This window comes from Staurois parvus, unplaced genomic scaffold (genome assembly GCF_062004578.1).
Source record: "Staurois parvus isolate SC_StPar_1 unplaced genomic scaffold, SC_StPar_1.0 ptg000783l, whole genome shotgun sequence".
NCBI lineage: Eukaryota > Metazoa > Chordata > Amphibia > Anura > Ranidae > Staurois > Staurois parvus.
Genome location: NW_028318579.1, coordinates 905388 through 933168, shown reverse-complemented (window position 1 = coordinate 933168; position 27781 = coordinate 905388). Strand labels below are relative to the sequence as shown.

General features: G+C 45.0%; 1 protein-coding gene across 1 annotated transcript in view; it reads right to left on the bottom strand.

Annotated features, from left to right (window-relative positions):
- TRAPPC9 (trafficking protein particle complex subunit 9) overlaps nt 1-27781 on the bottom strand; it is an 875381-nt gene that overhangs the window by 690450 nt on the left and 157150 nt on the right. Inside the window, exons 13-14 of the mRNA XM_089654645.1 lie at nt 17832-17964; nt 14365-14525 (exon numbers count right to left, since the gene is read on the bottom strand). Of these exons, the coding sequence (XP_089510771.1) occupies nt 14365-14525; nt 17832-17964 (294 nt within the window). The remainder of the gene's footprint in view (nt 1-14364; nt 14526-17831; nt 17965-27781) is intronic.

The following is a 27781-nucleotide window of genomic DNA, read 5'->3' as shown; positions in this document are numbered from 1 at the left end:
GAAAGAATGCTCCTTACATTGTTGGTCAGTGGGAAGATTGATCCTTCAATTGGTGGTCAGTGGGAAGAATGTACCTTACATTGTTGGTCAGTAGGAAGAATGACCCTTACATTGGTGATCAGTGGGAAGAATGTCCCTTACATTGGTGATCAGTGGGAAGAATGGTCCTTCAATTGGTGGTCAGAGGGAAGAATGTCCCTTACATTGGTGATCAGTGAGAAGAATGCTCCTTACATTGGTGATCAGTGGGAAGAATGTCCCTTACATTGGTGATCAGTGGGAAGAATGCCCCTTACATTGGTGATCAGTGGGAAGAATGGTCCTTACATTGGTGATCAGTGAGAAGAATGCTCCTTACATTGGTGATCAGTGGGAAGAATGTCCCTTACATTGGTGATCAGTGGGAAGAATGCCCCTTACATTGGTGATCAGTGGGAAGAATGCTCCTTACATCGGTGATCAGTGGGAAGAATGGTCCTTCAATTGGTGGTCAGTGGGAAGAATGTCCCTTACATTGGAGGTCAGTGGGAAGAATGTCCCTTACATTGGAGGTCAGTGGGAAGAATGTTCCTTACATTGGTGATCAGTGGGAAGAATGCGCCTTACATTGGTGGTCAGTGGGAAGAATGACCCTTACATTGGTGCTCAGTGGGAAGAATGACCCTTACATTGGTGGTCAGTGAGAAGAATGCTCCTTACATTGGTGGTCAGTGAGCCATCCTTACAGATAGCTAAAAAGATCATTAGTATCAAACAGCTTGCTCTGCCAAATGGCATTGGCCCCAGAACTATGCAGGTAGCATCAAATAAAAGGTCAATCAGCCAAAGCACGATGAAACCCTAGTAACCTCTGGAGGAACCCTGGTTGAGAATGGCTGTACTAAAGGTTTGGATCTATTATTCTGAATGCTCACATCACCGGGGAAATTCAAATCACATGCGTCTCAGCGAAAACAGAGAGAAGCCTGGAGAGCTCCAGCACAATTCAGATCAGAAACATGCTTCTCACAGCGTGATCTGTATGAATACCTGTCATTTTAGCAGATTTACTGCACCTGCCTCTTTCAAACTAGGTCTAACAGCATGAATAATATCAGGTAATTGGGTAATAGAAGAAGATTTTGATACAATATCTCCCTTTTGAGACAAAAACGATCTTTCCTGACTCCACAAATGATTTACTGCTGTGCCGGCGATGGCGGTGTACATTCAAATCAGCCACCAAAACGGTAAATTCCCATTCCTGGAAGATGAGAACCTAAAAAAAGGGGCATTTTATTCCATACATCCTTCATTAATGCAAAATGTATGACAGATAGAAAATCCACCAGTGCATGCATTGCAAAATACATAATGCGTATACGTGCATCTAAAGGAAAACTTTTATTTAGGGAAGGGTTATATTCCACCCAGTGTATTCAATCAATTTTTTAAACTCATTGGTGTTATAATTTTGTCGTTATGCTTCTCTATGCAATGCAGGCAATGCATGGCTGGTGGGAAGGGCAAGCAGGGTTCTGTACATAAAACAGACCTCTTGTATAAATTGGGGCCCAGTCATCACCTGACCACATAGGCAATGCTTCCTGAAAACATCACAGCACCCTGCTTCAGTAGTCCCCTCAACGGCCCTCAGCTCTGACAGGAGCTGGGTCTTGAGTTATGCAAATATCAAACCTTCTTGGTGAACGGATATCAGTCTAGAAGAATAGGCATTCTTAGAGAAACCGCATACGTATGCTGATCACCCTCAGCAATGCCCGCATGTAAAGCTGAGCCTTCAACATTGAAAGAACTGAAATTCAATTAATGAAAGGGGAGGGCCGAGGGAACGGAGGCTGGAGAATAAAGGGATAGATATTACCGGACATTGTCAGGTCAGGAAATGATTCTGGCTCTATCTTACTTGCTGCACTTGCTCACAATGTGAGAAATGCAACGGTTTGTGGAGCCAGGGTTCTTGGATAAAGTTGAGCTCAGACTGAAACTCTTGGACCTTTAGCCCTGAAAAAGAGGTTTAAATCTGAAACGTGTTGGCTTTTGTATTCACATTTTCTGTTAAACAAGATTAACAACTGGAGGTTTTCAAGATCCTTTATTCACAAGGATCCTTTATTCACACGGCTCCGTCCTAGGGCCCCTTCTCTTCTCTATCTACACCTCCTCCTCCCTTGGCCAACACACACAAATCTATCTCTCAACCCCCCACCTCACCCCCTCGGTCTCCGCCCAAATCACACACCTACTGAGCAACATATCAGACTGGATGTCGCTCCACTTCCTTAAACTGAACCTCTCCAAAACCGAGTTTCTTGTCTTCCCCCCAGCCCGGACACCACCCCCCATTGACTTCTCCATCATGTCCCACAACGCCACCACCAAACTCGCCCCGCAGGCCAGAGTACTTTGTGTCATTCTGGACTCCAACCTATCCTTCCAGCCCCAAGTCCAATCTTTAACAAACTTGTGCAAACTCCACCTCTGCAACATCGCCAAAATCCGCACGTTCCTAACCCCAGAAACCACTAAACAGCTCATCCACTCCCTCATCATATCACGACTCGACTTCTGCAACTCCCTCCTCACTGGCCTGCCTCGCCGCTGGCTATCCCCGCTTCAGTCCATCCTGAATACGGCTGCCAGACTCATTCACCTTTCCAACCGCTCCATTTCCGCCACCCCCTCTGCCAATCCCTCCACTGGTTTCCGATTGCGCAACGGATCAAATTCAAAATCCTAACGCTGACGTACAAAGCTGTCCACCATACTGCCCCGTACTACATCACTGACCTAATATCCAAGTACCGCCCAGCACCCACACTCCGCTCCTCACAAGACCTCCTTCTCTCTAGTTCCCTGGTCTCCTCCTCCCATGCCCGCCTCCAGGACTTCTCCAGGGTGTCACCCATCCTCTGGAACTCCCTGCCCCAACCCATCAGATTATCACCTTCTCTCCTCTCCTTTAGGCGCACCCTGAAAACCCATCTCTTCAGGGAAGCCTACCCCACCCCCTGCTAACTTGCGAACCTCCTCCACTCTTCCTACCACTCCATCCCCCACAGCTTTCTCCTCCTGTGCCAGCATCCCCTCCCTCCTAGATTGTAAGCTCGAAAGAGCAGGGCCCTCGATCCCCTCATGTTTTGCATTGTATTGTTATTGTTCTGTCACATGTTCTGTCCCCCTTTGTAATGTACAGCGCTGAGCGAACGATTGGCGCTTTCTAAATACTGTATAATAATAATACCCACTGCAACTACCATAATTTGAGAGCTCAATGGATCCAACATCCCTCCATAAATATAGCAGCCACAAAGAAGGCCCACGCAAGCAAGCCCAGCACTACCTCCAACACTCACAGGTTTGTCTCTACACGTGGATTTTCTAGAACCGATGTAACTAAATACAGTAGCGTCAAACTTGGAATATTGAATTGCACCTGGTGGCTCTTACCCACGGGTCACTTAAGGTTGGAAATTACACAACAAACACAAAGTCAAGTCAATATTTCAGACAAAATATTTCCTTCTACAAGTTTTAAGAGTAACCATCAATCAATATATAATAAGTATTTCTTCCCGGAAGAAAATAAACCCCTGAAGGACAGGAAACAGAGGCAACGTCACCTCCGCCCCCCAATCACACACCAGACATATATACACTAGAGAGAGGGGAAAAAAAAAAAAGAAGAAGAAAATAAGCTGCAGAAAATTGATATTCGGCTGCTCTGCTAACAAGCGTTATCAGCGCCCCGCAGGATGTCACCTACTCTGAGAGATTTGTTTTCAGCAAGGGGGGGATCTTGGCTCAGGGAAGCAGCGCCCTTTGAAGGTGCTCCATTGTTATCAGCACTTTACACCGCACCTTCCCTCTCTGTAATCAGCTAATTACAAGTGTCAGGGAGTGTTGTATCTGCACACAGCAACAAACAAGCGGACTTCTACCAACAGTCACAGGGAGCCATGAAAGGCGCTAAATAATCAGGAATTTATCTTTTGATGTGGGGCTTATTAGGAGCCGGAGTCATATGTTGATAGTCTCTGACTGGTTGCCCTGAGTTTTTAACTGTGCCATTTACACCAATCATCACATTATGAATACCCACCATAACCCATCAAGCCATGGACTCCACTAGACATCAGAAGGTATGCTGCGGTATGTGCCCCAAAGCCATCAGTGCCACAAAGCCATCAGATCCTTTAAGTCCTGTAAGTTGCAAGGTGGAGCCTCCATGAATCTGACTTATTTTTCTAGCACATCCCACAGATGTTTAAATGGGTTGAGATCGGGAGAATTTGGAGGTCAAGTCAAGGCATCACCTCAAACTCACTCCATTCTTAAGTTACTGACAATATTACTAAATCAGAATTATATAAAAACAGACATACTTAAAATCAATAAAATCAATCAAAGAATCTTTAATTTTATATATATATATACATTTTGTGTATATGTGAGATATAGATATAGACTATCTTGGTGTATATATATATTTAGTGTATTTTATGAGGGTGATGGCAATAGGTATTTGTAGTACTATATATTAAAATAGAGTAGAAAGGTTGGGGATAAAGTAGAATGAAGAGTAGTAATTTGATTTTATTGATTTTAAGTATGTCTGTTTTTATATAATTCTGATTTAGTAATATTGTCAGTATTGGTCGCTATTTGGTTTGCTTCCCATCTGTATAGTCTTATATTTGCTTTGTCGGACCAAGGTGTATAGGGTGGATAATGGGGCTTTGTTTTCCCCTCTTTGCCAGCCTGAATATACCTGGGACGCATAGAGGCTTATATTGGGTTTTCCAGGTTGTAAGATGGCCGCGGCGGGAGTCTGATTCTCCAGCCAGCGGATATTTAAAGCTAGTGAGGACACACGTCCGTATCCCTGTTGAAAAAGTCCGGATGTGACGAAACGCGTCCGGGGCACGTGACGTGGTGACGTAATGACGTCTTCCGGAAGTACCGTGGTGGCCATTTTGGGTTCTGGAACACGTGGTTGTTCTAACCCTGGATACTTCCATTTGTGCCTGGCTCTCCTTCAGAGTGTTATGATGATTGAAAAGAGTTACCGCTAAGGAGGGGGTCTCTTCTTCTGGATTATTTCACTATATGGAAGCTGATCGCATCAAATTTATATGTAAGTTGCTACAATAAAATTTGCCTGTCTTTTAAACACATACTGATCCCTGGTCTGTTTGAGGTCTATGGGAAAAGGTTGGAGATGTGAGAACAATTTTTGGAGACTTTCCTATCTGTATTATGGATCCTATGCTGATTATATTTATGTGGGGGTAATTATGCACTTTTTATATTGTGTGCAGTGGAATTACTAATTTAAGTATTAGAGTCCAGAGCTTATTTTCTCCTTTTTTTTTTCACGTTTATTGTGGCACTCTTTGCATTTGCATGTGACACGTGTGGCACTTTATTTTATTAATTGGGGTAATACACTATGTTGAGATTTTTTCTTTGAGGTATTTGAAGATCTTCTGAAGCACATTGCTAATTTGATTCAGGAAGAAAAGAGCTATTGGAAATCACGTGAAAGGATCCTTTTTGACTTTTGAATTTTGGACTTTACTTTGGACTTTAGGTGTATGGGACTTTATATTTATATTTTATTTATTTATTTATTGCTTACTTTATTTTATTATTTTTGTAGTTCAGGGGAAGGAATGCAAAGTAACATATTGGGTTTTTTTTGAGGATTTGAGTGCTAATTTTTGTATTTATTTTGGATCTACATCTCACATTGCCTGCATTTTGTATTGATTCAGGTTTAGATCCCATACCATTTTGTATCTGGGGGCTTCAGCTGCGTTGTTTTGAGCTTTTGATGCCTATGTTCGCAGCTATTTATTCATCCTGTGATATACTTTTATTTCTGAGGCCAATGTTTCCAGCATTTTTCTGCTATTCTTTGTCTGTGCACTTTATAATGTTATCCTTTCTCCTAAAAAAATCTGTGCCCTCCTGTGCATGATACAAGGTTATCTTTCCTTCCAAAAACTCTGTGTTGTCCTGTGCATTTCCACATTGTTATCTAATCAGCCCTGCCCAGGTCACCTCTGAACAGCAAACACCCATGCTCTATGTTAAACAGATGAGATGCAAGGTGTTCTCTAGTCCTAACACACTTCCTGACCTAGGGTGACAGCACTGCTCCTTCATACAGGGCCACCAACAGGGGGGGTAGAGGCAGTGCTGCTGCACCAGGCCTGGGCCCCATCAGGTCTTCAGGGGGACCAGGGCTTGGTAGGGGCTGCCTGTGGGCAGCATCAAACCCCAATAATATGAGCTGTCAGGCAGGGATGTTCAGGGGTAAATGGCAGTGTAGTAATGTGAGATTAGGTGGCAGGGGATCTGTGCAGCAAGCGTGCAAACAGTTCTGCGGGATCACCTTGCTTCTGGGTAGCTGCCAACTACTGGTGGATGGGAAATGGATAGAAAACAAAAAGGAGAGAGGTGTGAAGACATACCCAGCATAGAGAGACTTACACTGGTTAGGATGGGGTTTTTGGGGACGACTTGTTATTCAGTAATTTTACTCAGGATTGGTAAGCGAGACTAGCAGGACCGTATTTCCATACCTGGCCACTGCCACACCATCTCCCCCATGTGCCCAACCACCACTGCTCTGAGATGTCACATGGTGCTTTATAACTGGCATGTCAATGAAAGATCAAAACTGGGTTAATGTGCTTTCCATGCCCTGTCAGATATATTGTAAGGGGAGAACCTGTCAGGAATGCTGTCCAAGGCCTTATCTAAGGCAGCCCAGTCTCCCCAGACAAAAGTACAGTTAGTGAATGTCATCACCTTGGGACAGGTAGCACATACCTGGCAGACTAAAAAAGCAGACTAATGCAGCCACCACTTCTAAGGACTGGTAAAACTTTTCTTTTTGGGTTGTAATACACTTTAACTGGGCTCTTCTCCACCACCTAGCAGTCAAGTCGGGATCCACCCAGATGTCTTGACCAACATCTCAGCCTCTCAGCAAGCCACTGAGAGCCTGAGCCATGTGTTCCCTCACTCTCCACAGCCCAGTGCTTCAGTGAGCATCGGGGAGGGGTGACAACAGACACTGCTATCTGCTCAGAGTGCAGGGAGAACTGAGCAATCAGCAGTGTCTGATCGCTCAGTTCTCATCCTTAGAGCCAGCGGGAGACAGATGCAGCAACGGATCGATGCTGCATCCACCTAGGTAGTAATGATTTAAAAAATAAACTATCCCCATGCTTCTCTTTTAACCACTTCCTGACCGGCAGTTGCATATAAACAGCTGGATGATGGCATAAACGGCCACCCCACACCCTACTTGTGCGCGCTCCCTGGGAGCGTGCAGCACCGCGATCCAGTGCCCGCTGTGTCCTCCGGACACAGTGAAACACCGATCGGACGGGACCTCTGTGCGAGGTCCCGATCATGTGATCACTGATTGGCCAATCAGTGATCACATGCAAAGTAGTAAGCAAGATGTCACTTGTGACATCATTTCTTACTACGTGTGAAATCTGTGAATGATCACAGAGGTCACATGGTACAAGGCTATTCACAACAGCCTTGTACCATGTGACAAGCTGTGACCAATCACAGCTCACTCAGTACTTCTCAATGAGTGCAAGAATGCAGACAGAGAGAAAGAGAAATGATTACTTTTACATCCTATATGGGTGTAAAAGCAATCAGTGTAAAAAAAAAAAAAAATCATCATCACCCCCCACAAGTAGTACAGTGTCACCATGGTGACACTGTACTGCTAGAGTGACAGTATGTAGAAAAGAAAAAATATTATAAAAAAATAAAATAAAAATGTAAAAAAAAAAATGTTTAAAAATTATAATTTTTGGTTATAAACTAATTTGGATTTTTTTTTTTACTAAAGAGATAACAGAATACATTTTGGCCAAGATTTATGATGAAATATTATTTATTTGCAAAATTTTATTTAAAAAAACACTTTTTTTCAAAATTTTTGAACATTTTCATTTATATAGCAAAAAAAAAAAAATCCCAGCGGTGAATAAATACCACCAAAATAAAGCTTTATCTGTCTCAAAAAAATGGTAAAAAATTCATTTGGGTACAGTGTTGCATGACCGCGCAATTGTCATTCAAAGTGTGATAGCGCTGAAAGCAGAAAATTGCCCTGGTCAGGAAGGGGGTAAAAGTGTCCGGACAGGAAGTGGTTAATATCAGGTTGGTTGTTATACTAACTCCTTCAGAGACAAAGACTTCAGTCTTCCTTCTAAGTTTTTTCCCCCATGCAATCTTTGCTAATGCAAGCTGAACTATTAGGCTGAAAAGATAAATTAGCGGCGCCCATCAATCTTGGCAAAACGCAAATCCTTTGGGACCCGGCTAATGCGGTTTTCCGATCAGGTAAGTCTGTCAACCCGCGGGGATTAATTTCACTTTTAAAAGCCCGAGTTCCACGCGGTGGCAGAAGACCACACCGGCATTAGCAGGAGACGCAATGTTCACCCAAGCGGAATGGGGGAGATTTAGAAAAAAAAAGACACAGGAGAGAATTAAGCGTCCTCTCCACTGTGAAATCTACAGTGCAGCTCGCAGTCTCCGTGACACGCCGCGCCGGGCAATTAGTTAAGAAAAGAACAGAGAACATTTAAATTCAACCTAATACCTTCTTGAAAATGCAGATGAGACACAATCCTCGCTGCATATCAATCTATAAACATTTATGGAAAAGGAGGAGAAGGTGCGGGGCCTGGAACGGAAGACCTAGCACAGGTTGAACAGCGAATGTGACAGTTATTTCCTGAAGAAAATATTGCAAATATTACCAGAAATAATGTGTTTATTGATCGCTTATATTGTGTTTCATTGATCCCTCTTTCTTTTTAATTAAAAAAAAAAAAAAAAAGAACACAAAATATCAATCCCTGCAGAAGCCATTTACACATATTGTTTTTCCAAGCGTATGACTCACATGGTTATCCTGTAGCTGAACTCTCGCCAGGGATCACCCTCCTCAGCTAATCACTATATTAGACTAATCTTTTTTTTTTTTTTACCAAAGTACATTTATAAAAATTGGATTAGTGGACCGTTATTTCCTCAGCACCATTTAGAAAATGGCGATTGAAAAAAAAAAAAAAAAAAAAAATTAGGCGCCCATTAACCCTTTGAGGACCGTAAGATTTTGGAAAGCCAAAAGAATCAATTTTTTTGTTTTTAAAGTTCGTACACTTCAGTTGCTGTAACTAGGCCATTTCATGAAATAATTGGCAAAAAGCTAGATCCATTTGCTGTTTGTTGATAAGAACTAATATTTTGACTCAAACCAAAAAAAAAAAAAAAAAAAAAAAAGAGTTTTAAGTTCTTAATCAGATGATACACGCAATTAAAAACATGGGACAAATACGTCCTTTGGTCCTCAAAGGGTTGACCTCTTCACGCCAGTGCCTCCCGGCCCTTTAAGGGGTTTCAGAAGCCGGGAAGTGGGGCGGGGTATTAGGGTCATGTGACCACCGTGATTCGCTGTCACATGATCGGAAAAGGTCCTAATCACAAGGGGAGATTGGGACGTTTCCGTGACACACCGCGCGCTCAGTTTATATGTGTTTTCAAATGGTACGCAAATATGCGGCTGTTCAGCATCAAGGCCCAGCCGCCGAGAGGCTGCATATTTGCGTACGGTCGGCGTCAAGGGGTTAATAGCTATGTACCGAGCCATCATTAGATATTGCACAGAGTGTACTGAGCCAATCTAAGTGGCTCGGTACCTTGTGATTGCTGTGATAACCAAACACGGAGATCGCATGCTACTGTTTATATTTCTGATCCCTCCCCTTCCATTGGAGTAGAAAGATATGGATGGGAAATTATTGAATTGGATTGTGGATATTTGCATACGGTTGGCATCAAGGGGTTAATAGCTATGTACCGAGCCATCATGAGATATTACACAGAGTGTACTGAGCAAATCTATGTGGCTTGGTACCTTGTGATTGCTGTGATAACCAAACACGGAGATCGCATGCTACTGTTTATATTTCTGATCTCTCCCCTTCCATTGGAGTAGAAAGATATGGATGGGAAATTATTGAATTGGATTATGGATATTTGCATACGGTTGGCATCAAGGGGTTAATAGCTATGTACCGAGCCATCATTAGACATTACACAGAGTGTACTGAGCCAATCTAAGTGGCTCGGTACCTTGTGATTGCTGTGATAACCATGCTACTGTTTATATTTCTGATCCCTCCCCTTCCATTGGAGTAGAAAGATATGGATGGTAAATTATTGAATTGGATTGTGGATATTTGCATACGGTTGGCATCAAGGGGTTAATAGCTATGTACCGAGCCATCATGAGATATTACACAGAGTGTACTGAGCAAATCTATGTGGCTCGGTACCTTGTGATTGCTGTGATAACCAAAACATGGAGATCGCATGCTACTGTTTATATTTCTGATCTCTCCCCTTCCATTGGAGTAGAAAGTTATGGATGGGAAATAATTCAAATGGATTATGGATATTTGCATACAGTCGGCGTCAAGGGGTTAATAGCTATGTACGAAGTCATCATTAGACATTACACAGAGTGTACTAAGCCAATCTAAGTGGCTCGGTACCTTGTGATTGCTGTGATAACCAAAACACGGAGATCGCATGCTACTATTTATATTTCTTATCCCTCCCCTTCCACTGGAGTAGAAAGTTATGGATGGGAAATAATTTAAATGGATTATGGATATTTGCATACAGTCGGCGTCAAGGGGTTAATAGCTACGTACCGAGCAATCAGACATTACACAGAGTGTACTCAGCCAATCCAAGTGGCTCGGTACCTTGTGATTGCTGTGATAACCATGCTACTGTATATATTTCTGATCCCTCCCCTTCAACTGGAGTAGAAAGTTATGATGGGAAATGATTGACTGGAGCAGCAGCAGCAACCCTTTAACCCCACCCCTTCCCACCTACATACCTGAGCTCCAGCCTGTTTCTGTATAACCTGTATATTAACCCTTCACCTTCCGTAATATAAAGATCTGCATATGTATCCCCTTCATCTTTATCCACCCACTGTAAGCCTCCTCACTGATTTTCCCAGAAGTCTGCACTTAGATACAAATAAAATTTTTGGGATCCTCTGCAACAGGAATTTCAGTTTGGTGAGATACTCCCCAAGGGTAATTACTTCAAAGGGTTGCAGACATTGTAGCTTTTCACATCAGAATACTGAGGGGTTAATGTACAGATCACACTAACCCCTTTGACTCCTTTTCCCTCTGTATATGACCTGTACAATAATGTATCCAGTGCACCGTCACCAGGCTCCATGTTTTTAACACCTAAATACTAGCAGCACAGTGACTTAGTAGTTAGCACCTCTGCCTTGCAGCACTTGCAGTGAGCGCACTCTCAGCACAGAAACATCAGAGACAAATATGTGTGGCATGTGGCCATTAAAGCCCACCCTTTTGTTGCTGCACATATGTGTTACGCAGGAGGCAATAGATTAATAATCCTTTAGATTGCAAGCTCCGCGAGCCGGGCCCTCCTATTCCTTCTGTACTGAAATTTATTGTAATTGTACTGTCTCCCTTATATTGTAAAGCGCTGAGCAAACTGTTGGCGCTATAGAAATCCTGTAAATAATAATAATATATAAATCCTGTATAATAATAATAATATATAAATCCTGTATAATAGTAATAATAATATATAAATCCTGTATAATAATAATAATATATAAATCCTGTATAATAGTAATAATAATATATAAATTCTGTACAATAATAATTATAATTATTATTAAACCTTGTAGCAGATTCCTACCTTTTGCTGCTCTGAAGAAATAGCCGTTTGTTTAACCACACTGATACTGAATGGGAGGGTCTGGTTCATCATAATCACCTGATGCACTCAGTGTTCTGATTAGAAAAGCTGCAGTGTCTGCAACCCTCGGAAGTAATTAAAGCGGAGTTCCACCCAAAAGTGGAAGTTCCGCTTTAAAGATTGGTCCCCCGCTCCCCATTAAGGATTGGCACCTTTGGGGAGCGGGGGGTACTTGAAATTGACAGGTACACGCTCCCACTTCCGCTGCGATCGCCTAGGAGATCGGAAGTGGAAGTTGTCCTCCTACCCTCCCTCCCCAAAGTCTTGTGGGACACGTGACAGGTCCCAGAAGACTACGGGGCCATTCAAGAAGGGCAGCACTACTCATGCATGCGTGGTGGGCACCCGTCTGTGAAGCCGCAAGCTATCACAGCTGGGGGCCCACACTGAAGATGACAGCGCCTGGAATACAGGACGGCCGGTGAAACACGTGATCATGGGACAGGTAAGTTGCTGTTTTTTTTAAGTCAGCAGCTACAGTTTTTGTAGCTGCTGACTTTTACTTTTTTACAGAGTGAGTGGAACTCCGCTTTAACCTTTTGGGAAGTTCTCTCACCAAACTAAAATTCCTATTGCAGAGGATGCCTAAAATTTGAGTTGTGTCTTAGTGAAGACTTCTGGGAAAATTAGTGAGCCAGTCACACAAGCGGGAAATGACCTTTCTAGGGACATTCTGCACACTAATGTTGTAAAAAAAATGCCTCCAGGTTGTCAAACTGCGTTGAATTTAACAGAAAATTACAGATTTAAGTTTCTATTAACTTTACATTACAATATGGCTTGTGTAGTAATTGGATATGCTATATTTGTTCTTTTAATTTGCTATTTTTCCTGAGAAGTGGAGTTTCCCTTTAAGTGAATAAAAGCAAGCTTTAAATAGTAGATTCAACAAGATGCCAACTTTTATGAGCCAGAAAAGTGTCTTCTCTACCCCTCATTAACCACTTGACCTCCAGAGGATTTACCCCCCTTAATGACCACGCCTCTTTTTGCTACTCGGCGCTGCACTAATTCAACTGATAATTGCGCGGTCATGCAATGCTGCACCCAAACGAAATTTACGTCCTTTTTTCACACAAATAGAGCTTTCTTTCAGTGGTATTTGATCACCTGTGCGCTTTTTATTTTTCACGCTATAAACAAAAAAAGGTCAAAAAATTTGAAGAAAAACAATATTTTTTACTTTCAGCTATAAAAAAAAATAACTATATAGTAAATTCAAAGTTGGTTATAAATTTAGGCCAAAATGTATTCTGCCTCATGTTTTTGGTAAAAAAAAATCCCACTAAGTGTATATTGATTGCTTTGTGGTGAAGTTATAGCGTCTACAACTATGGTATAGATACTGCAATTTACGCCATTTTTTTGCTATACAGCGCTGCGCTAGTTTAACGGACAATTGCGCGGTCATGCAATACAGTACATAAATGAAATTTACATGCTTTTTTCCCACAAATTGAGCTTTCTTTCGGTGGTATTTGATCACCTGTGCGGTTTTTATTTTTTGCGCTATAAAAAAAAAAGGCTGACAATTTTGAGGACAAAATTATAAAACACGCCCAGTAAAAAAAAATTTTAAAATCAAATTTAGTCATAAATTTCTACCAAAATGCATTCAGCGACGTCTTTGCTAAAAAAAAAAAAACCCAATACGTGTAAATTAATTGGTTTACGTGAAAGTTATAGCGTTTACAAATGGCGGGAAAAATACTGGGATTTTGTTTTTTTTTTATACTAATAATGGCGGCGATCAGCAACTTATGGCGGTGATCAGCGACTTATGGCGGACTGCGGCGGACATTCTGACATTGGGGGGTACTGACTTGGGGTCACTGACATCCCCAGTGACACCAATACAGTGATCTGTGCAAAAAAAAAAAAAACACTGTACACTGTACTAATGGCACTGGGGAGGAAGGGGTTAACTTTATTATTCAGGGAAAGGGTTAACTGTGTGAGGGGAGTGTTTTACTAAGAGGCGGGGTTTGTACTGCAGGGAACACCACTGATTGGGAGAGAGAAACTCTTCTGTCCCGATCAGCGTGTCCTGGAGCTGTCAGGGAACTGACAGAAAGCACAGCTACTGCAGCTGTGCTCTCTGTCAGCAATTGCCGCCAATCGCCGGGACATAGCCGGTAACGACCGGCTGTGACCCGGCGACTGAAATCCGCGGCTATGATTGGCGGGACAGGTAGGGCGGCGGCGCGCCTCGCGCGTGCCCCCTACCCGTTTACAGAAGACGTTTTAAACCGTGGTTTTGCCCAGCCGTGCCACCCTGTCGCCGTATTTATACAGTGGCTGGGCGGCATGTGGTTAATTTAGTTTTTAGTCCCTGGGGATAGACTTTTTATGATTTAGTGAAGCCCTGACACCAGCCTTTCCACCGTCCAATGAGAGCACCTCGGTGGCCAGTAAGAGCCCTCTCATTTGACGATGGAATGGAAAATAGAAGACATTTGTCTTTAACAAACACTCTTTCAAACCTACCTTTATTATTGACAGTCTTCGAGGAGACCTCCAATGTCTCCAGGGGCTCGGTGCCAATGTTCTCCAATTTTATAAGAACCTTCTGTGTCTCTCCATTGTACAGCTGGACAGATACGTGGGTGGACACATCATCACTGGACGGCTGCAAAGCATGAGCTGACCTAAAGCGATAGACGTACCAATGTCAGTACACGCAGTGCCAGCCACATTTCTAACGGTCTTACATCATTTGTTAAAAAACTTTATCTGTATCCTAAGCTCTGCTTCTATTTTGCCTTCCCCGGTTCCCCCCCCCTCCCCTCTCATAAACATACTAACAACATATTTGAATAAAATCTTTCCATTTTCATTACATACCTTATTTTAGACCCAGTGACTGGGTCTCTGTGCTCCTCTATGCAAATGTTCAGGCAAATCACAGCTGGTGGAAGGGGACATCAGGGTGCTATACATAACTTCCTGAAACTCCACTCAAGTACTGAGGCAATGTAATACTTCCTTATCACCTGATTTAACCCTGAAAATGCTGCACCAACTCTGTGTGATTGCATGCAGTTGAGGGGCGGTTGCAGTGTGGTTCCATTCACTTGAAGTGCCCGTTGAACGCAACAGGGGAAGTAATTCTTGCTGCATCAAGTGTGCATCTCCATCCGCTTTCTTTGAAGCTTTAAAATCCTTGTAAACCCCTTACGTATATCCAGTGAAGTGACTGGCCTCAAGTGATACACAAAAAAGAAACAAAGCCTCCTACATAAGTTGTACCTGTTTATCTGCTGTCTTCTCTCTTTCACAACTGTTAAAAGTCCAGAATTTAAACAGTTGTCTGAGCTTTCAGAAAGCAGGGGGTATGAGCTGACTGAAGGGGAGGGACACTCCCCCCTCCCAGCACAAAAGAACAGAGCTTGGCCTGTCAAGCATAGGCTGTGTTCTAGTTGATTCTTCCCCGGGGCAGACAGAAGGTGGAGCCTGTCCAGAGCAGACTGAGGTTTCGCATTAAAGTGTTACTAAACCTGGGATCCTGCATTCACTATATCCGGTCTCCTGGGACCCTGCATTCACTATATCCGGTCTCCCGGGACCCTGCATTCACTATATCCGCTCTCCCCGGACCCTGCATTCACTATATCCGGTCTCGCCGGACCCTGCATTCACTATATCCGGTCTCCCCGGACCCTGCATTCACTATATCCGGTCTCCCCGGACCCTGCATTCACTATATCTGGTCCACCCCGGACCCTGCATTCACTATATCCGATCTCACCATACCCTGAATTCACTATATCTGGTCTCCCCGGACCCCGCATTCACTATATCTGGTCTCCCCGGACCCCGCATTCACTATATCTGGTCTCCCCGGACCCCGCATTCACTATATCCGGTCTCCCCGGACCCTGAATTCACTATATCCACTCTCACCAGACCCTGCATTCACTATATTTGGTCTCCCCGGACCCTGCAGTCACTATATCTGGTCTCCCACAGTACACACAACATGGAAATGCAATTATTTTAGTAAATATAAACTGCTAAATACCATTTCTCATCAGCAGTTAGAGCAGTCTTGTGACTTCTATCAGTGTCCAGCAGAGCATTGGTTAAAGCTTGTAGGAGTTGTCATTCTCCTCTGATTGTCCTATGAGGCTGCATAACCCCAGATCCTCTGCCTGGACAGTGCTGATTGGCCCTGTGCTCATCACATGCACTCTCCCAAGAAAAAGAAAAAACTAGCAGTACACACCAAACTGAGCATGAGTGTCCCCAAGGCTCTGTTCTATCAGGAGATGAAATGGGGAACATGGAAGAAGGAGAGGATCAGAGAAGACAGGATCGGACATCCTTTTAAAACAATGCAGAGGATTAACCCCTTAGGTTCCACAGTGAGTATAACAAGATATACAGACTGACTTTACCGTTGTGGGTTTAATAACACTTTCAAGAGATTTTAAAGGTTAATTTTTTTTTGTTAAAATTATTATTATTATTATTATTATACAGTATTTATAAAGCGCCAATAGTTCGCTCAGCGCTTTACATTAGAAAGGAGGACAGAACATGTGACAGAACAATACCAATACAATGCAAAACATGAGGGGATCGAGGGCCCTGCTCTTTCATGTCTATACTTACCTGCTCTGTGTAATGGTTTTGCACAGAGCAGCCTGGGTCCTCCTCTTCTCGGGTCCACCGCAGGCTCTCCTGGCTCCTCCTGTCTGTCGTGTACCCGCACAGCAAGCATCTTGCTATGGCGCCACTCACTGCTGTGTGTGTCTTTTCACACACAGAGCAGCGTCTTGGCCTCACCCCCTCTCTCTCCTCATAGGCTGACTGGCTGTGATTGACAGCAGCGAGAGCCAATAGCTCCTGCTTGCTTTCTCAGCCAATGAGGAGGTAAAGACCCACTGGATCATGATGAGGCTCAGGTAAGTATTGAGGGGGCTGGGGGAGCTGCTGCACACAGAAGGTTTTTCACCTTCATGCATAGAATGCATTTACCTCTGTAGCCTCCCTAGCGGTCTGATTATGTCCATATTTCTGTGCTCAAAGCGGTACATTTTTTTGCACGGAAATATGTATTTTTTTTATTGTAGGCCTATAATTCTTAGGAATAACTCACTGAAATCTGTCCAAACAAGAGTCTAGTAAACATCCCGGGTATGATAAAATTTGAACCACGGAATCATAAATTATAATATAAGTAGTAATCATAAATAATATATTAAAAAATGTAATTCAATAATATAATCAAACCAAAAACACTGAAATTTGAAATAGAGCGCCAAGTTCGCACATCGCTGAGCAAAGTCGCAAAATCGTTTTCAGTGTCTGATGATGAATTTCCCCCACGAATCATTATCACTCAATTCTGCAAGTGGTTCTGATTTACTATCGCTGTTCTCTAGCCGGTCTAAAACCGCTTTTGACCTAAAGGGACGCTTTTTGGACGCCATGGACGTTTCTCAGTTTCCAGGCAGAAAGAAGAGTAAAAATGCAGGCAGGGCGCCGGACAAAGCACTCGGGACAAAATGTATGTGAAATGGTTTGATACAGGAATGTTATACTATGTGATTTTAGTGAATATCAGTTTTTCACATTTTTAAATTTCCCGCCAGTTCCCTCCCCCGTAAGTCCCGATGACGCAGGGGACGGAACCCAGAAGACAGATGCCGGCATCGGCTGGAGGACATTGCCGGGGACACTGCAGGAGGGACATCGCGGGAGCGCAGGACAAGGTAAGAGAAGAAGAGATCCCGGAGCAACACTGCAGTGTATTCCCGAGTGTAGCTCGGGGTTACCGCTTGAGGTGCTGAAACTTTACCCCAAGCTACACTCAGGAATAACTGCAGGGAGGTTAAGGGGAAGAAGTTGGGGGGTGGTAAAGACTAACGGTTTGCCTTTACCGCAACCCCATCCCACAACTTCAAGTGTAAACAAGCCCTAATCTATTACATGGAGCATTTGAGGCTCACCTGGGGAGGGAGGTGCTGATCTGCAGCCGAGGCAGAGCCGGGATCACATCCACTGTACATCCATTGTTCTTCAGTCCTGGGAGGTTGTCAAGAAGACAGTCGCTGTACACTCCAAACACAGATGTGTGATAACCTGGAACAAAAGACCACCATTAACACAACCGCAAGAACCCGCAGGACAAATGCCGAGAGCCAGAACCCCGCTGGACGTAGCATAGAGCAAGAGCCCAACAATTACAGTCAGGCTGGGGAGGAAAGATGATACTGGACATCCTCAACTAAAAAAAATGAGGCGGAGCTCTATGTGACTTGCTGCAGCTTCTAATGCACATGGTGAGAGTCTCACAGTGTGCAGTGAAACCAGAGTAAGCCGTTTCAGTCCAGGAGAGGAGCCGCTGTGCAAGACTGAAGGCTGGAGATCAGCTTTCATTACACTCCCATAATACACCAATCAGAAAATAACCGGCATAAAAAGTTTGCTTATAAAACTCGGGAACATTAGCGTGTAAATGATCATCTCCTGCCGACAAACTTTAAAGGACATTAAACTTGAAGGAAGTAATGGAAAATTCAGCTCCCCCATTAAAAGCGGTATTATAGACGTCAGACATCTTGATATATTCCAGTGTAAATGTATATTTTGGGGTTTTAATTAAAGCCGCTGTCACCGTGACGGATCTGTTCTCTTTTTTAGAGGCTCGCCGTAAACAGGAAATCTGAAATGGCTTTATTACAAAAAAAAAAAGAAAACGGGGGGGTAGGGAGGGGAGGCCTGAGCGTAGATTAGTCTTCCAGCTCCCAAAATACAAGAAAGGTCGATGTGATCGGCAATTAGAGAGGCGGGGTGAGAGCAAAGCAAAGCACCGCTCTGTAGATATTAACCACTTCCAGACCGGACACTTTTACCCCCTTCATGACCAGGGCAATTTTCAGCTTTTAGCGCTATCACACTTTGAATGACAATTGCGCGGTCATGCAACACTGTACCCAAATGAATTTTTTACCATTGTTTTGAGACAGATAAAGCTTTATTTTGGTGGTATTTATTCACCGCTGGGATTTGTATTTTTTTTGCTATGTAAATGAAATGTCCAAAAATTTTGAAAAAAAGTGTTTTTTTTATAAAATTTTGCAAATAAATAATATTTCATCATAAATCTTGGCCAAAATTTATTCCGTTATCTTTTTAGTAAAAAAAAAAAAAAAATCCAAATTAGTTTATAAGCAAAAATTATTATAATTATATTATATATATATATAAATACAATTATATATATTATATTATTATTTTTTAACATTTTTTTTTACATTTTTATTTTATTTTTTATTTTTTTACATACTGTCACCCTAGCAGTACAGTGTCACCATGGTGACACTGTACTACTTGTGGGGGGTGATGAAGATTTTTTTTTTTTTTTTTTTTACACCGATTGCTTTTACACCCATATAGGATGTAAAAGCAATCATTTCTCTTTCTCTCTGGCTGCATTCTTGCACTCATTGAGAAGTACTGATTGAGCTGTGATTGGTCACAGCTTGTCACATGGTACAAGGCTTTTGTGAATAGCCTTGTACCATGTGACCTCTGTGATCATTCACAGATTTCACACGTAGTAAGCAATGATGTCACAAGTGACATCTTGCTTACTACTTTGCATGTGATCACTGATTGGCCAATCAGTGATCACATGATCGGGACCTCGTACAGAGGTCCCGTCCGACGACCCTGCAGGGAGGTGGTTAATAACGCTGACAGCATTCACCGGTCCGCGGGGAACGCACTATTTTTTTATTTTTAAATGAAAATTTTAATTAAGATCTCAGGACACCTTAAGAAGTGTTTATGGTTTACATTGTAGCAATGTTCGTGTTCAGAAAGTGTTCTCAGGCCTCACTTCCATCAAACATCCAATAAAAGAGTTTTGATTACCGGATGCTGGAGGTGACTGTAGCCGTATTGGTGTACTTGCAACAAAAAAGAAAAAAAAAAACACAAAGTACTGTCCATGATACCATTCTTTTTTTTTTTTTGCGCTAACATCCAGATTTTCAGAACACGTTTATGGGATGTACTCCGTTCATCAAGGAGTACTGCTTGCATCTTGAAGAAGAGGGGAAAGCTTGTCCTGAAAATGTGGATATTAGTGCAAATAAAAAAAAAAAAATTATCATGGACAGTACTTAAAAGCAGAGTTCCATTTGTTTTTGTGTTTATTAAAAGTCAGCAGCTACAAAAACTGTATCTGCTGACTTTTAATAAACACACACTTACCTGTCCCGGGGTCCAGAGATGTTCTCACCCGTGCAGTCCCTTCTCCTCTTCTCTCCTCCACGGCGCCGGCATCTCAGCTGTGGGCACCAGGCTGTGACAGCTTTTGGCTTAATTGGTTCGGCAGTCTTCTGGGACATGTGAAAGTTCCCAGGAGACTGCAAGAGGGAGCAGAACTGTTAAAACCAGGAATCCACTCCCCCCTCCCCCCCCCCAAAAGGTGCCAAATATGGCAGTGGAAGGGGGGGATGAAGCAAATAAGCGGAGTCTCCGCTCTAAAGCTTTAAAGTCTTACTAAACCCAGGACCCTGCATTCACTATATCCGCTCTCCCCGGACCCTGCATTCACTATATCCGCTCTCCCCGGACCCCGCATTCACTATATCCGCTCTCCCCGGACCCTGCACTCACTATATCCGCTGTCCCCGGACCCTGCATTCACTATATCCGCTCTCCCGGACCCTGCATTCACTATATCCGCTCTCCCCGGACCCTGCACTCACTATATCCGCTGTCCCCGGACCCTGCATTCACTATATCCGCTCTCCCCGGACCCTGCACCCACTATATCCGCTCTCCCCGGACCCTGCATTCACTATATCCGCTCTCCCCGGACCCTGCATTCACTATATCCGCTCTCCCCGGACCCTGCATTCACTATATCCGGTCTCCCCGGACCCTGCATTCACTATATCCCCTCTCCCCGGACCCTGCATTCCCTTTATCCGCTCTCCCCGGACCCTGCATTCCCTTTATCCGCTCTCCCCGGACCCTGCATTCCCTTTATCCGCTCTCCCCGGACCCCGCATTCACTATATCCGCTCTCCCCGGACCCCGCATTCACTATATCCGCTCTCCCCGGACCCCGCATTCACTATATCCGCTCTCCTCGGACCCCGCATTCACTATATCCGCTCTCCCCGGACCCCGCATTCACTATATCCGCTCTCCCCGGACCCCGCATTCACTATATCCGCTCTCCCCGGACCCCGCATTACCTATATCCGCTCTCCCCGGACCCCGCATTCACTATATCCGGTCTCCCCGGACCCCGCATTCACTATATCCGGTCTCCCCGGACCCCGCATTCACTATATCCCCTCTCCCCGGACCCCGCATTCACTATATCCCCTCTCCCCGGACCCCGCATTCCCTTTATCCGCTCTCCCCGGACCCCGCATTCCCTTTATCCGCTCTCCCCAGACCCCGCATTCCCTTTATCCGCTCTCCCCAGACCCCGCATTCCCTTTATCCGCTCTCCCCGGACCCCGCATTCCCTTTATCCGCTCTCCCCGGACCCTGCATTCCCTATATCCGCTCTCCCCGAACCCCGCATTCACTATATCCGCTCTCCCCGAACCCCGCATTCACTATATCCGCTCTCCCCGGACCCCGCATTCACTATATCCGCTCTCCCCGGACCCCGCATTCACTATATCTGCTCTCCCCGGACCCCGCATTCACTATATCCGCTCTCCCCGGACCCCGCATTCACTATATCCGGTCTCCCCGGACCCCGCATTCACTATATCCCCTCTCCCCGGACCCCGCATTCCCTTTATCCGCTCTCCCCGGACTCCGCATTCCCTTTATCCGCTCTCCCCGGACCCCGCATTCCCTTTATCCGCTCTCCCCGGACCCCGCATTCCCTTTATCCGCTCTCCCCGGACCCTGCATTCCCTTTATCCGCTCTCCCCGGACCCCGCATTCACTATATCCGCTCTCCCCGGACCCCGCATTCACTATATCCGCTCTCCCCGGACCCCGCATTCACTATATCCGCTCTCCCCGGACCCCGCATTCTCTATATCCGCTCTCCCCGGACCCCGCATTCACTATATCCGCTCTCCCCGGACCCCGCATTCACTATATCCGCTCTCCCCGGACCCCGCATTCACTATATCCGCTCTCCCCGGACCCCGCATTCACTATATCCGCTCTCCCCGGACCCCGCATTCACTATATCCGCTCTCCCCGGACCCCGCATTACCTATATCCGGTCTCCCCGGACCCCGCATTCACTATATCCGGTCTCCCCGGACCCCGCATTCACTATATCCCCTCTCCCCGGACCCTGCATTCCCTTTATCCGCTCTCCCCGGACCCTGCATTCCCTTTATCCGCTCTCCCCGGACCCTGCATTCCCTTTATCCGCTCTCCCCAGACCCCGCATTCCCTTTATCCGCTCTCCCCAGACCCCGCATTCCCTTTATCCGCTCTCCCCGGACCCCGCATTCCCTATATCCGCTCTCCCCGAACCCCGCATTCACTATATCCGCTCTCCCCGGACCCCGCATTCACTATATCCGCTCTCCCCGGACCCCGCATTCACTATATCCGCTCTCCCCGGACCCCGCATTCACTATATCCGCTCTCCCCGGACCCCGCATTCACTATATCCGCTCTCCCCGGACCCCGCATTCACTATATCCGCTCTCCCCGGACCCCGCATTCACTATATCCGCTCTCCCCGGACCCCGCATTCACTATATCCGCTCTCCCCGGACCCCGCATTCACTATATCCGCTCTCCCCGGACCCCGCATTCACTATATCCGCTCTCCCCGGACCCCGCATTCACTATATCCGCTCTCCCCGGACCCCGCATTCCCTATATCCGCTCTCCCCGGACCCCGCATTCACTATATCCGGTCTCCCCGGACTCCGCATTCACTATATCCGGTCTCCCCGGACCCCGCATTCACTATATCCGCTCTCCCCGGACCCCGCATTCACTATATCCGCTCTCCCCGGACCCCGCATTCACTATATCCGCTCTCCCCGGACCCCGCATTCACTATATCCGCTCTCCCCGGACCCCGCATTCACTATATCCGCTCTCCCCGGACCCCGCATTCACTATATCCGCTCTCCCTGGACCCTGCTAAATACCTTTCCTCATCAGCAGTTTATAGCAGTCTTGTGACTTTTAGCAGTGTACAGCCGAGCACTGGTTAAAGCTTGTAGGAGTTTTCATTCTCCCCTGATTGCCCTATGAGGCTGCCTAACCCCTGACCCTCTGGACAGTGCCGATTGGCCCTGTGCTACATACATAGTTAGTCTGGCTGGAAATAGATAAAAGTCCATCTAGTTCAACCATAAAAAAAAAAAAGTTACAATCCTACACCCACAGTTGATCCTGAGGAAGGCAAAAAAAACCAGCAAAAATTGATCCAATTTGCTCCTGCAGGGGAAAAAAATCCTTCCTGATTTCCTGAGAGGCAATCAGATATTCCCTGGATCAACGTCACCTATAAATGTTATATCCAGTTATATTCTGTGTATCCAAGAAACAATCCAGGACTTACATAAAGCAATCTACTGAGCTGGACAGAACTCTTGAGGGAAACTACTCCCCATTTTCACAGATCTTACTGTGAAGAAACCTTTCCATATTTGAAGAATAAATCTATTTTCCTCCAGATGTAAAGAGCGCCCCCTTGTCCTCTGTGATGACCTCAGGGGGAATAACTCTACACCGAGTTCACTATATGAATCACTGATGTAATTATACATGGAGATCATATCCCCCCCTTATGTATTATACATAGAGATCATATCCCCCCTTATGTATTATACATGGAGACCATATCCCCCCTTATGTATTATACATGGAGATCATATCCCCCTTATGTATTATACATGGAGATCATATCCCCCCCTTATGTATTATACATGGAGATCATATCCCCCCCTTATGTATTATACATGGAGATCATATCCCCCCTTATGTATTATACATGGAGATCATATCCCCCCTTATGTATTATACATGGAGATCATATCCCCCCTTATGTATTATACATGGAGATCATATCCCCCCGTATGTATTATACATGGAGATCATATCCCCCCTTATGTATTATACATGGAGATCATATCCCCCCCTTATGTATTATACATGGAGATCATATCCCCCCCTTATGTATTATACATGGAGATTATATCCCCCCTTATGTATTATACATGGAGATCATATCCCCCCCTTATGTATTATACATGGAGATCATATCCCCCCTTATGTATTATACATGGAGATCATATCCCCCCTTATGTATTATACATGAAGATCATATCCCCCTTTATGTATTGTACAAGGAGATCATATCCCCCCCTTATGTATTATACATGGAGATCATATCCCCCCTTATGTATTATACATGGAGATCATATCCCCCCTTATGTATTATACATGGAGATCATATCCCCCTTATGTATTATACATGGAGATCATATCCCCCCCTTATGTATTATACATGGAGATCATATCCCCCCTTATGTATTATACATGGAGATCATACCCCCCCCTTATGTATTATACATGGAGATCATATCCCCCCCTTATGTATTATACATGGAGATCATATCCCCCCCTTATGTATTATACATGGAGATCATATCCCCCCTTATGTATTATACATGGAGATTATATAACCCCTTATGTATTATACATGGAGATCATACCCCCCCCCCTTATGTATTATACATGGAGATCATACCCCCCCCTTATGTATTATACATGGAGATCATATCCCCCCTTATGTATTATACATGGAGATCATATCCCCCTTATGTATTATACATGGAGATCATATCCCCCCTTATGTATTATACATGGTGATCATATCCCCCCCCCTTATCTATTATACATGGTGATCATATCCCCCCTTATGTATTATACATGGTGATCATATCCCCCCTTATGTATTATACATGGAGATCATATCCCCCTTATGTATTATACATGGAGATCATATCCCCCCTTATGTATTATACATGGAGATCATATCCCCCTTATGTATTAAATTTAAATTAAATTTCTGAATAAAAGTTCCACTATAACTTACATAAGTCATTCAAATTTCACATGCTGCTCTATTGTAACTCTTCTACTTGTTTTTCATTGCAGGCAAAGAATAGATTCCAAGCAGAAGCAACAAGCAGTAATGGAGTTCTTGATGAAGGAGGGGTGCAGGCTGTCCGACATCCACAGAAAGCTACGAAATGTTTATGGAGATGACACCATGGACAAGTGTCACTAATGACAAGACTCTTGTGAATGGTGTCATATCCATAGACATTTCCATAGCCTTCTTTGGATGTTAGACAGCCTGCACCCCCTCCTTTGCCGAGAACTCGATGACGGCACATTGCTTCTGCTTGAAAGCCATTACAGGTGTACCTCGGTTTACAAACGCCTCGGTTAACGTTTGGTTTACAAATGAAAATCCATTTTAAATAATGCCTCGGTCTACGAATTGTTTTTCACAATACGAAGTGTATTTCGGTGCCGATTCTTAAATGCAACTGCCGGCTTTTTTTTTTCTTCACCATAGCTCATAGAATTAGCTGTCACTTTCCCTGGAGCTAAAGGAAACTTTGTTTCTTTTAGCTGTGGGGAAAGTGACAGCTGATTCTCTGGGCTATAGAGAGGGGAAAAAAAAGCCGGTAATTACATTTAAAAACCAGTACTGAACTATAGTGACAGACACGTTTTTTTTCACTTTTTTCTGACCTCCGGAAATGATTAACCACCTCCCGTCCAGCCGTTGTATATAAAACGGCCAGACGGGAGCAGTGCAGGGGCGGATGGCTGTTTATAAACGGCCTCCCCGCACCCTGCTTGTGCGGGGAGGCCGTTTATAAGGAGAGGAGGAGAAGCCGTCTTTCAGCGGTTGCAGGATAAAAATGGAGAGGATCGGTTCCTGTATATGCCACGACCGCCGCACCTCCTGTCCAAGTGTAAAACAGAATGATGTAGAATTCTACATGGGTACCCCATGAAGCATGGGGCGGTGACACCATTGGCTTTGGGGGGTGGTAAAAACACACTTCAACTATAGGGTTTTACCGTTCCTCAAACCGCAAATGTAAATGAGCCCTTACTGTCCTGAGCTCCCTATACAGCTGCTTTCACACTGATGTGCTCTGGATCACCTGCACAGCGCGGATCAGTGAAAGCAGACTAATACCCATTTTTTTTTATAAGTGTTGATATATCCCCATTGCAAAATGATGTGATGTTTAACCCCTCACCTACAGGGCACTTCTACCCCCTTCCTGCCTACAGGGCACTTCTACCCCCTTCCTGCCTACAGGGCACTTCTACCCCCTTCCTGCCTACAGGGCACTTATACCCCTTTCCTGCCTACAGGGCACTTATACCCCTTTCCTGCCTACAGGGCACTTATACCCCCTTCCTGCCTACAGGGCACTTATACCCCTTTCCTGCCTACAGGGCACTTATACCCCTTCCTGCCTACAGGGCACTTCTACCCCCTTCCTGCCTACAGGGCACTTATACCCCTTCCTGCCTACAGAGCACTTATACCCCCTTCCTGCCTACAGGGCACTTCTACCCCCTTCCTGCCTACAGGGCACTTCTACCCCCTTCCTGCCTACAGGGCACTTCTACCCCCTTCCTGCCTACAGGGCACTTCTACCCCCTTCCTGCCTACAGGGCACTTATACCCCTTTCCTGCCTACAGGGCACTTATACCCCTTTCCTGCCTACAGGGCACTTATACCCCTTTCCTGCCTACAGGGCACTTCTACCCCCTTCCTGCCTACAGGGCACTTCTACCCCCTTCCTGCCCAGGCCAATTTACAGCTTTCAGCGCTGTCACACTTTGAATGACAATTGCGCGGTCATGCAACACTGTACCCATATGAAATTTTTATCATTTTTTTGTGACAGATAGAGCTTTATTTTGGTGGTATTTAATCACCTCTGGGATTTTTATTTTTTCTTACACAAACCAAAAACCACTGAACATTTTGAAGAAAAAAAGTTTCAGTTTTTGTTATAAAATTTTGTAAATAAGTGATTTTTCTCCTTCACTGATGTGCGCTAATGAGGCTGCAGTGATGGGCGCTGATAGGCTGCAGTGATGGGCACTGATGAGGAGGCACTGGTATGTGGCACTGATGGGCATTGACAGGCATCACTGACGGGCACTGATAGGCGACACTGACTGGCACTGATGGGTGACACTGAAAGGCAGCTCAGATGGGCACTGATATGTGGCATTGATGGGCACTGACAGCTGGCACTGATGGACACTGACAGGTGGCACTGCTGGGGCTACACTGATCATCAGGGCACACTGATCATCAGTGCTCTGATGATCAGTGTACATGTCCCCTCCGCGGAATGCCGATTACCGGCTCTCCTCTCCTCTGTCAGCGTGACAGCTCGTGAGGAGAGAAATGCCGATAACCGGCATTTCCGTGTTTACATGTGATCAGCTGTGATTGGACACAGCTGATCACATGACCAAGCCGACATCTTCGGCTCTTTCCGTTGATCGGTGATCCGCTGTGTCCGAGGGACACAGTGCACCACCGATCACCGTGCTGCGCGCTCCCGGAGCCGCACGTGCGCGGTGAGAATGGAAAGACGTCATATGACGTCCTCCCAGAACAAGAGAACCGCCTTGCATCTGTCATTGGACTATATGCGGGTGGGAGGCGGTTTCTAACCTGACTTTTTTCTCTTCCAGTTTCTGCTGGCATTGCTCTCCAGGCTGCTAGAAAGGTTCCAGGCGAAGTGCATGTGGTATCACTCCATCCGAAACAGGAGCTGGTGCTACAGGGGAAGCATCGGCTTATGAGGCTCCTGCTCACTCTGCGGCCGCCTGCTTCCTCCCCTGCAGGAACCAGCTCCATGCACTCTGATGCTC